General features: G+C 42.5%; 1 protein-coding gene across 5 annotated transcripts in view; it reads right to left on the minus strand.

Moving 5' to 3' along the window:
* Positions 1-11,087, minus strand: part of selenoj (selenoprotein J) — a 42,918-nt gene that overhangs the window by 7,316 nt on the left and 24,515 nt on the right. For all 5 annotated transcript variants that reach the window (XM_048598153.1, XM_048598152.1, XM_048598156.1 and 2 more), the window contains exons 5-6: positions 5,286-5,415; positions 3,632-3,799 (exon numbers count right to left, since the gene is read on the minus strand). In XM_048598153.1, the coding sequence (XP_048454110.1) occupies positions 3,632-3,799; positions 5,286-5,415 (298 nt within the window). The remainder of the gene's footprint in view (positions 1-3,631; positions 3,800-5,285; positions 5,416-11,087) is intronic.

The raw sequence follows: 11,087 nt of genomic DNA on the forward strand, positions 1-11,087 counted from the left end.
TGTGTGTGTGTGAGAGAGAGAGAGAGTGTTTGTGTGTGTGTGTGTGTTTGTGTGATACAGTGTGCGTGTGTCTGTGTGTGTGAGAGAGAGAGAGTCTCTCTCTGTGTGTGTCTCTGTGTGTGTGTGTGTGTGTGTGTGTGTGTGTGTGTGGGTGTGTGTTTGCAAAATGGAAGACAAACATCATGCTCTCATCCTGACATTTCTGTCCTGGGCCTACTGCAATGATCTAACAAATTATGTATTTCTAAATGCTCAGCTATTTCATCCTTTATAATAGACTCTAACATTTTCCCAAAATCAGACATTAAGCTGACTGGCCTATAGTCACCTCTCTTTTGTCTCATTTTTAAATAAATGTGTTACATTGGCAGTTTTCCAATCCTCTGAGACTTTTCCAGAATCTTAGGATTGTCTGAGAGGCAAGAAGCAGAAGGTGGTTGACATAACTGCAGAGGCCAGTATCCTGTTACCCAGTGACCCATTATTTACATATGCACAGTACATAGGCTCTGACCTGTCAGTTCAAAACTAGGCCCTAGAACTAAGAGACTCTCTGAATCCCCTGTTTACATCTGTCAGCCCAGGTTAACAACTCCAATCAAGGATCTCATAGTCAATGAGATCCATTTGGCCCCCATTCCAATCACTACAGTGATGATTTGAGAGATGTTTTTCTAACTGGAAGCCTGTGTCCAGTCAGTGTTGGAGTTCTTGCTGTTTGTGGTTTTTATAAATGATTTAAAGACTTGAATGTAGAAGAGTTTATCAGTAAGTTCACAGACAACATAAAAATTAGGGTGGTAAATAGTGAGAAGGATAGCCTTAGGTTATAGGGTAGACAGGCTGGTCAGATGAACTGATCAGTGGCCAAAGGAAATCAATTTAGATAAGTGTGAGATATTGCACTTGGGCAGGACCAAAAAGGCAAGGGAATACATGATGGACGGTAGGACCCTGGGAAGCATCAAGGATCAGAGGGACCTTGGTGTGTATCTACACTGGTCCCTTAAGGTGTCAGCACAGGTAGATAAAGTAGTTGAGATGGCATTTGGAATACTGGTCTTTATTTATGGGGCACAAAATTTAAGAGCAGAGAGGTTAAGCTGGAACTGTATAAAATGTTGGTTAGGCCACAGCTACAGTATTGTGTGCGGTTCTGAAATCCACATTATAGGAGGGATGTGATAGCACTGGAGAGGGTGCAGAGGGAGATTTACCAGGATGTTGCCTGGGCTAGAGAGTTTCAGTTATAAAGAGAGAGTGGTTAGACTGCGGCTGTTTTCCTTAGAGGACAGGAAATTGAGGCGGGGCATGATTGAGATGTATAAAATAATGAGGGGCATAGATAAGATAGAAAGGAAGAAATCTTTCCCCTTGATAGAGGGATCAATGACTGGGTTATAGATTTAAGGTAAGGGGCAAGAGGTTTAAAGGAGATGTGAGGAAAATCTTTTTTACCCAGAGGGTGATGGGAATCTGGAACTCACTGCCTGTAAGAGTGGGAGAGGCAGAAATACTTGAAGAAGTATTTAGATGTGAACTTGCAATGTCAAGGCCTGCAAGACTATGGGCCTAGTGCAGGAAAATGGGATTAGAATGGTTTTGATAGTGTGGTCACAGTGGGCTGAAGGGCCTTTTTCTATACTGTAGATTTATGACTCTCTACTAGTGCATGCATTATGTCAGCTCCAGTTGACTTATTGGTCTAACAGGACTAGATAAGGAAGATTCAGAAAGGTTGTTCCTGAAAACTATGGAATCCAGTATCAGGGGCTCATGGTCCAAGCCCTGTGGAATTCTATGGAAGCCCTGTGGAATTCTATGCCACAGAAAGTGGTTGAGGCCAAAATGTTGAGGGTTTTCAAGAAGGAGTTAGATATAGTTCTGTAGGGCTAAAGGGAGCAAAGGGTGAAAGTGGGAGCAGGGTATTGAGTTGGATAATCAGCTATGATCACATTGAATAGTAGACTTGGCTTGAAGGGTTGAATGGCCTACTCCTGTTCCTAATTTCTATATTTAGCCCCATTAGTTTTCCTGGTACTTTTTCTCTAGTGATAGTTACGTTGTTTATTTCCTCTCCTCTGTTTACCCCTTGATTATTTAGTAATTTTGGGATACTATTAGTCTTTTCTACTGTGAAGACTGATGTTTGCTGTTTATTGAAACATTTTCTGGTTCTCCATTATTACTTCCCCAGTCTTGTTCTCCAAGGGGCCTGTATTAACCTTGGACTTTCTCGTCCTCTTTAGATCTTTAAAGAAACTTTTGTTTGTATTGGCTAAGCACCCAAAGTGAGTGCTTTGCATGAAACACCAATGTCAGTGTAAGTGTTGAGACAGCATCTGGTTGGTCAGTTCATCTTTTATTAATCCCCACAGGAACTTTTTTGGAGCCTTTTGCTGAAAGGACTTTGTGCTGTTATATTCATCACTGTGACACTCACTCATATTGTCAAACTTCTCTCAAAACACCTCATTGGCAAATTCCCCTCCATCATCAGTCGGAAATATCACTGATGTCTCAAGCCCAATTTCCTACTCGTTTCTCCAGAACTGGGGAAACATCGCTCTTTTAACCTATTAAGTATTATTGTAGAAAGGCTGAATTTAATCACTCAATCTCTGTCCTTACCCTATTCCTTTAGATTCACGGCAATGACCCTGTTAAAGTCCTGCGCAAGATGACATTCTCCCATAGTTGATACAGATTCTCACTGATCCCTTCTGTTATTCTTGTATACCCTTCATCATCCACACATCACATTTTTACAGGAATTTTAAAACTGGACAAGTTGAGGAAACATGAAACAATTTGCTTTTCCTCTGTCTGATTCTGATCACCCAAACCCATTAACACTTGTCTGAGACTCTGACAAGAAATGTTCTCCTATATCCCCATCCTTCACTTTAAAAGACACCCTCTTTCACTGCTCCAGAAGCCCAGCAGGGTACACTGTCTGTACCACTGAGACCTACTACAGTGGTTCCAAAGAACTCTTTCTAAAGTAATAACTGCTCTTTTCAGAGCGAGATTTCACATTCTTAAAGTTGAATTTACAGTTACATAATGTTAACAGGTAGTTTCATTAGTTACAATGATTTTCTGGTTGGGGGGTAAAGTTGAGCAGACACTAACATTCTGATAGAGAGCCATGAACTCTGACCTTTTTCAGCGTGATTCAAGTTTCCATTTGGGTGAATCAGCACCACCTGATCCACTCCCCCTCCCTGAACAACTCCTTCCTCAATCGACCTCCTTCCTGATCTGCCCTCTCCCCTTCTATTCATCCACCTGGGCTCCCTCCTCCTCCTTTTTATTTCAAAAATACAAAAAAATATATATACAAGTACAAAGTCACTAAAGCAGTTTGGTTCTATACAGTAGTGTATGAAGAAAACAAACAAGCACTGGAGTTTGACTCTATCCAACAAACCAAAGGCATCATTGGCAATTCTTACTATCCCAAAGGCGTCTCTTCCTTGTTTAAGATTATATTTACATATATATGAGGTGCCAGGAGGTTCCAATAAGTGAACAGGCCCCCATTTAACTTCAGCAGAAAGATGTCAGACAGCAGTTTTGATCCAGTTCCTGTCTGATGCTCCCCCTCCCCCCAATCCCTGAGACATACCACACGAGCTGCCAATTTGCTGCACCATCTCCCGGTGTGCCATGCTGCGCCGTTGCAGGATCTCGGGTAACCTGCTGGCAATGATGCTCAGCTCCAGTCGATCCTTCATCTGTTCCAGAAACCCTTCCGTCGGGGGGCGAAGAATGAATTCCTCCAGAATGGCAGCAGCTGTGGAGGGTCAGAAAGGGGTTAGATTTGTGTTGTAGGAGTGGGGAAGCGGGGTGGAGAGTGAGGGGTGATGTGTGGGGGTGTGGAACGGTGTATGGGTGGTGTGGAGTGTGGGGGTGACACTGTGATACCTCCACTGGGAAACTGCGTCACATTCTGAAGGACCAGGTCCAGCAAACAAACCTCCATTGTATCCATGACCCCACCTTCTTCAAACATACCTTCTCCCTGTATCCCTTAACCCCATATCTGTCAATCCCATCTTGTCCCCACATCCCTGAATCAAATGGAAGGAAATCTCAGTTTAAGAATGTGGTTTAGAAAATAAGTGAACAGTTTGAACATAACTAACTGTGTACAATAGAGTGCTGTTACTACTGTTCATGTGGTTTGATTCTTTATTCAGTAAAATTCAGTTTATTTCAACAGTGAACGTTGTGGCTTCATTCTGTTAATAAATGCTCTGGTTTCAGAGTTCTTAATAAAAAAAATTAAACTCATTACTGGTTTCGAATGAAAACTCAGCATCATTTTCTGGCCAGAGACAGCAAGAACTGTCGATGCTGGAGTCAGAGATAACAAGGCGTGGAGCTGGATGAACACAGCAGGCCAGGCAGCATCAGAGGAGCAGGAAAGCTGACGTTTCAGGTCGGGACCCTTCTTCAGAAATGGGGTAGGGGTAAAGGAGCTCAGAAATAAATAGAGAAAGGAGGGGTGGGGCTGGGGAGGGTAGGTGGGATGGTGATAGGTGAGTGCAGGTAGGGAGTGGTGGGGATTGGTCAGTGAGGTGGGCGGGGGGGATAGGTGGGAGAGAAGATGGACAGGTTATGTCAGGTCAAGGAAGCGGGGTTGAGAGGGAGGGTTGGACATGGGATGAGGCCGGGGGTGGGGAAATTTTAAAACTGGTGAATTCCATGTTTAAGCCATCCCATGTCCAACCCTCCCTCTCATCCCTGCCTCCTTGACCTGTCCATCTTCTCTCCCACCTCTCTGCTCCTCCCACCTCACTGACCAATCCCCGCACTCCCTACCTGCACTCACCTATCACCATCCCACCTACTTTCCCCAGCCCCACCCCTCCTCTTTATTTATTTTTGAGCTCCACTCCCTCTCCCCGTTTCTGAAGAAGGGTCCCGACCCGAAACATCAGCTTTCCCGTTCCTCTGATGCTGCCTGGCCTGCTGTGCTCCTCCAGCTCCACACTGTGTTATTACTTTCTGGCCACATCCCTCATAGCCACTTCCCACCTGACTATAATTGGGAACAGGGACTTTGAGTTTCAGTCTCTGGTTGGAGATATTGGAGACTATAAAATAAGCAGCATTTCTGGGCCTGTGAATATTGAACAATAACAGTCCAAGCTTCCTGTTAATTCGGAAAAGCAGATCTCTACATTGGTGCGGAGCTCCTGAACTCTGATGGCACCCTACCTTGATGCAAGAAACCTGATGGAATTAGATGGGGAGAGCCCAGGACTGACACCTACCTGCGATGCTGCATTGCACGGCCAGATTGTCATCCTGTGTGACTCGGACTACCTCCTCCACATACTGAGCAAGTTTGGGGTCTCCAGCATATAGAGCAACTATTGGTGCAATCTTTGCCACACCATCCATCTGTCAAATAAACATAGGAAGCATTGTTCTATATAACAGTGATCATCTACCTCAACATCATTTCCCATGCTATCCCAAAAAACCATCAGATATAGGAGCAGGAGTAGGCCATTCAGCCCACTGAGTCTGCTCCACCATTCAATGAGATCATGGTTGATCTGATAATCATTTAACTCCACTTTCCTGCCATTTCTCATAAGCCTTGATTCCCTTCCTGATTAAAAACAGTCTATCCCAGCCTTGACAGCCCTCTGTGGTAAAGAATTCCATAGATTCACTCCCAATGAAGGAAAAAATTTCTCCTCAGCTCTGTCTTAAAGGTGCAACGTCTTATTCTGAAATGATGCCCTCTGGTCCCAGACTCTCCCACACACAAGGGGAAACAACCTCTCCACATCTACCCTGCAAGTCCCCTAAGGATCCTGTATGTTTCAATCAGGTCACCTTTCATTCTTCTAAATTCTAATGAGCACAGGCCCAACCTGCTGAACCCCTCCTCACAAGGCAGTTCCTCCATATCTGGTATCAGCCTAGTGAACCTTCTCTGGGCTGCCTCCTGTGCTAGTACAACCAACATTTTATTAACCAGCCCCTATGAGACTAATCAAACATTCCGGATAATCACACAGGTACGCACAATCAATGTAAAAACACACACTAAGTAATAGAAACATAATGCAGGGGGCATACACATCACTGTTATACTTTATTTACAGCATTAATCATTGAAATAATAATGCAACTTTGCCTTAAGTAAAACTTACTAGCAGAGAGCCTCCTCACTCACACCTTCAACTGACTACTTAGACATCATAGTAGATCACAGTATTTGAGCAGAAATTTGCTCGAAATTGAATCAGTTGTTAATATTTTGTGTTGCTATTAAATTGAACAAATATATTTACACTCAGATACATAAATGAAATACTATAATAATTGGATGGATTGATACAGTAAACTTTGTGATATTTGAGGGATATAATTTTTGCCAGTTTTATTGAGTGCCAGTTCATAAGGTGCCAGTTAAGAAAAGAGTTTGCTGTATATCCTTCCTTAGATAAAGGGACTGAAACTGTTCACAGTATTCCAGCTGTGGTCTGGCTAGTGCCTTAAATAATTTTAGCAAAACCTCCCTACTTTTATACTCCATCCCATTTAAAAGAAAAGGCTGACATTCCATTTGTATTCTCCATTACCCATTGAACTTGGATGCTAGATTTTTGATTCACAGACAAGGACTCCCAAATCCCTCTGCAGCTTTCTGTAGTGTTTCTGCATTTAAATAATATTCAGCTCCTCTATCCTTCCTGCCAAAGTGCAGACCTCACATTTTCCCACATTAGATTCACTCTGCCATGTTTTTTGCCATTCACCTATTGTGTCTAAATTCCTCTGCAGTCTCTTCGTGTCATCCTCACCATTTGCCTTCCCATCTATTTTTGTGCCACCCACAAACTTGGCGATAGTGCTTATGATTCCTCATCAATGCCATTAATATATATTATAAATAATTGTGGCCTGGCATTGATCCTTGTGCCATCCTGAAAATGCCCCCCTTATCCTAAATTTGTCTTCTGTGAGTTAGCCAATCTTCTGCCCATGCTAATATACTCTCTCTAATAACATGGGCTCTTATTACAGAGCCTTAATGTATAGTATTGAATGTATTTTGGAACTTCTCATCCACAGATGTGGAACTGTCCTGTCAGGAATTTTGTTTGTCTAAATACAATAATCTCTCATTTTTCTAAACTCTAGACAATAATAACCCAGTCTCCTCAATCTCCTAAAACTAGCTCTCTGTTTTAGGAGCAACTGTTTTACACATCCACCGTTAGTCAAGATTTCTACAAACTTTGCCCAGACTGAAAATAAAGAGCATTTTTTTCCCCAAAGCCCAAAAGAATTCAGAATCTTCTATTCAAATGTATGACTCTGTTTATTTGTTCCCTTGTAAACTCTTCCAATGTAAACAAATTCTCATTATTCGCCAGGAAGTCTCTGTGATTTACAATAAATCACCACAGTAGCAGAACATCTTACAAATTAATCATTAACCCCCTTCAGACACAGAGAAAACTCATATGTTCAAAGCTTAAAAATCCAAAATAAATGACATTTAAATAGGTATAAATCATACACCTTACATAATATCAGGACATTTTGCTAGAATGGAAATTTAAGGGGGGCAAACAACATTTATACCCTATGAGAGGTGGGTGCTGCTTGGTTGTCAAGTGAACTATGATTGGTGGAGATGTTGCCAAGGCAAATGTATCCATTAATTTGGAGTTAATGGCCAAGCTTTGTCACACATTACTCTGACGTTGACTCACACTGGTCAGGGCATTGACTTGAGAAATGAACCAGCAAATGGCTGTCACCTATTTTGTTGAGGTAAAACAGCCTCAGTGCAGGTACATATTCATTCTGTCAGCAAAGAACAGGGCCTGTGTCTTAAAATATGTAGCTTACAATATACTCTGTGAGCCTGACTGACAATCCTAAACTATTTGTCAGCATAATTCATCACATATTCAGGTTTATTCAGCAAAATTTGTCCAAATGCAGAATCACATCTCATGTTAGACTGCTCCTCTGATGCTGCCTGGCCTGCTGTGTTCATCCAGCTCCGCACCTTGTTACCATGTTAGACACTACATTGTAAGCGCACACTGGTTGGATACACTCAATACCTTGTTTGTTGCAAGCAGCTGAAGGAACATGCAGTTTGATATGATTTGTCAGTTTTGGAATGTGTAGCTGAAAAACTAACATCACAACATGCTGTTCTGTGGTTCATTCCTCATGGCAATGCCAGAGTTAAACTGCCTGGTTTAAATTACAACAAACAATGGCAGTTTACTGTCAATCATCTCTTAACTGGTACATTCTCCATGGCAATGTTTATCTCAATCTGAATCCACTTGCCAGCCAATTAGCACTGTCTTCCCAGACAGTATTTCTCAATCTTTATACAGGTATTTCCAGTGAATGTCCTGATGAGTGCGCGATGAAAAGCTTTGACAAACTCCGCCTTTTCTCAGCAATACCTGAGTTACGTATCACAAAATGATGAAATATTAATGACCTAGACTTTGACGTACAAGACACAATTTCAGAACTTGTCAGTGTTGAAACAGTTTGAAGCATTGGGAACTGTGAGGAGGATAATGACAGAAGCAAAGAGGATAGAGGTAGCCTGGTGGATTAGTGGGTATGTATCAGACTCAATTTAATAAAAAGAGAAGTTTGAAGCAAGTTTTTCAGTGGGCATGGAGAGAAAATACAAAACAATGGGTACAATTCTAAAAGGTGTTGTTACTGAAGGTGGTGGGTCAGGTTGAGAATATAGTTGATAAAGCACACACAATCCAGGGCTTTACAAAGACAGGCATTCAGTACAAAAGCAAGTTAATTGTTTTAAACTCTTATAAACCACGGGTTCAACCTCAACTGGATACTGGGTCCAATTCTGGGACCTGCTTTGGAGATAAAGCAGAAAAGATTCATCAGAATGGTTCCAGGATTGAGAAAGATTAGTTATGAGGATATATTGCAGAAGAGGGACTGTTTTCCTTACAGAAGAGAAGGCGGACAGTACTTCTGATGGAGATTTTCAAAACCAGGGGAGGCGATGGCCTAGTGGCATTATTGCTGGACTGTTAATCCAGAGACCCAGATAACATTCTGGGGACCCAGGTTCAAATCCTACCACAGCAGATGATGGAATTTGAATTCAATAAAAAAAATCTGGAATTAAGAGTCTAATGATGACCGTGAATCCGTTGCCAATTGTTGGAAAAACCCATCTGATTCACTAATGTCCTTTATGGAAGGAAACTGCCATCTTACCTGCTCTGGCTTACATGTGACTCCAGGCCCATAGAAATGTGGTTGACTCTGAGCTGCCCTCTGCATGATTAGGGATGGGCAATAAATGCTGCCTAGCCAACGCGCCCTCATCCCGTGAATGAATAAAGGAAAATGTAGATGGGGGAAAACTGTTCCAGTTGGAGGAGAACATTGATTTGAGATGATGGGCAAAATAAGCAAAATGGTGTGAGGGAAAAAGCAGTGAATGGTTAGGAGCAGGAATGATGGGGGCAGATTCAATTGAACCTTTCAAATGGGAAGCAGACAATTATCTGAAGAGAATGCATCTGCATTGGCCGGAGGGTAATGAATGACAGGGTGACAACAGGTGAATGGATCTTCAAAGAGAAGCTGTAACAGATCAAATGGCCTCCTTTAGAACATAGAACATAGAACATTACAGCGCAGTACAGGCCCTTCGGCCCTCGATGTTGCGCCGACCTGTGAAACCAATCTGAAGCCCATCTAACCTAAACTATTCCATTATCATCCATATGTTTATCCAATGACCATTTAAATGCCCTTAAAGTGGGCGAGTCTACTATTTTTGCAGGCAGGGCATTCCACGCCCTTACTACTCTCTGAGTAAAGAACCTACCTCTGACATCTGTCCTATATCTATCACCCCTCAATTTAAAGCTACGTCCCCTCGTGCTAGCCATCACCATCTGAGGAAAAAGGCTCCCACTCTCCACCCTATCTAATCCTCTGATGATCTTGTATGTCTCTATCAAGTCACCTCTTAACCTTCTTCTCTCTAACGAAAACAGCCTCAAAACCCTCAGCATTTCCTCATAAGACCTTCCCTCCATACCAGGCAACATCCTGGTAAATCTCCTCTGCACCCTCTCCAATGCTTCCACATCCTTCCTATAATGCGGTGACCAGAACTGTACGCAATACTCCAAGTGCGGCCGCACCAGAGTTTTGTACAGCTGCAACATGACCTCATGGCTCCGAAACTCAATCCCTCTACCAATAAAACCTAACATACTGTACGCCTTCTTAACAATGCTATCAACCTGGGTGGCAACTTTCAGTTTGGGTGTTGGAATCCTCCTGAGGTTCCATACTAAGACTTTGGGGAAGACTTTCTGCAGTGAGCTGGACTGGCTGTGATTTCGCCATGACTGAATACAGTGCCGGTCTTTTCATTCAGCTGTAGAATTGTGGCATTGCTGACAATGTCAGCACTCATCCTGAAAACATCGATGGTGGAAAGTCCGTCCTATCTCCTTCTCATCTTTTCTCATATTCAGTTTGATACAGATGTGTGTATTTCAGAGGGTACTTAGGAGTCAATCCCATTGTGATGGGTCTGGAGTTACATGCAGGCAAAACCAGGTAAGAACAGCAGATTTCCTTCCCTAAGTGACATTAACAAACCATGAATAAAGAAATAAAAATTGAACTGGGGTAAGTCAGGAGAGTGTATAGCTCTACAAAGAAGCTGCCACAGCCACAATGGACTCCTTCTATCATTTCCCTTGTACCATCCTGTAAATATAGGAGATTAATGCAATGTAACAGACAATACGCAGCATGGATCAGCACTCCCTCTGTTAAAGAACCATTACTGACATGAAATGCTGAAAGGTTAAACACAAGGGTCATGTTCCCTTTGATGAAAGTTTACAACTCACTGCAAGAAGTCTACCAGTGCGGTTGATGGTAATGGTGATTAATTGGTAATTTAATGGTGACGGTGATTTAATGGCGACGCTGATTTAATGGCGACGGTGATTAAATGGCGACGGTGATTAAATGGCGACGGTGATTAAATGGTGACAGTGATT

Source organism: Rhincodon typus, chromosome 6 (genome assembly GCF_021869965.1).
Source record: "Rhincodon typus isolate 14 chromosome 6, sRhiTyp1.1, whole genome shotgun sequence".
Taxonomy (NCBI): Eukaryota; Metazoa; Chordata; class Chondrichthyes; order Orectolobiformes; family Rhincodontidae; genus Rhincodon; species Rhincodon typus.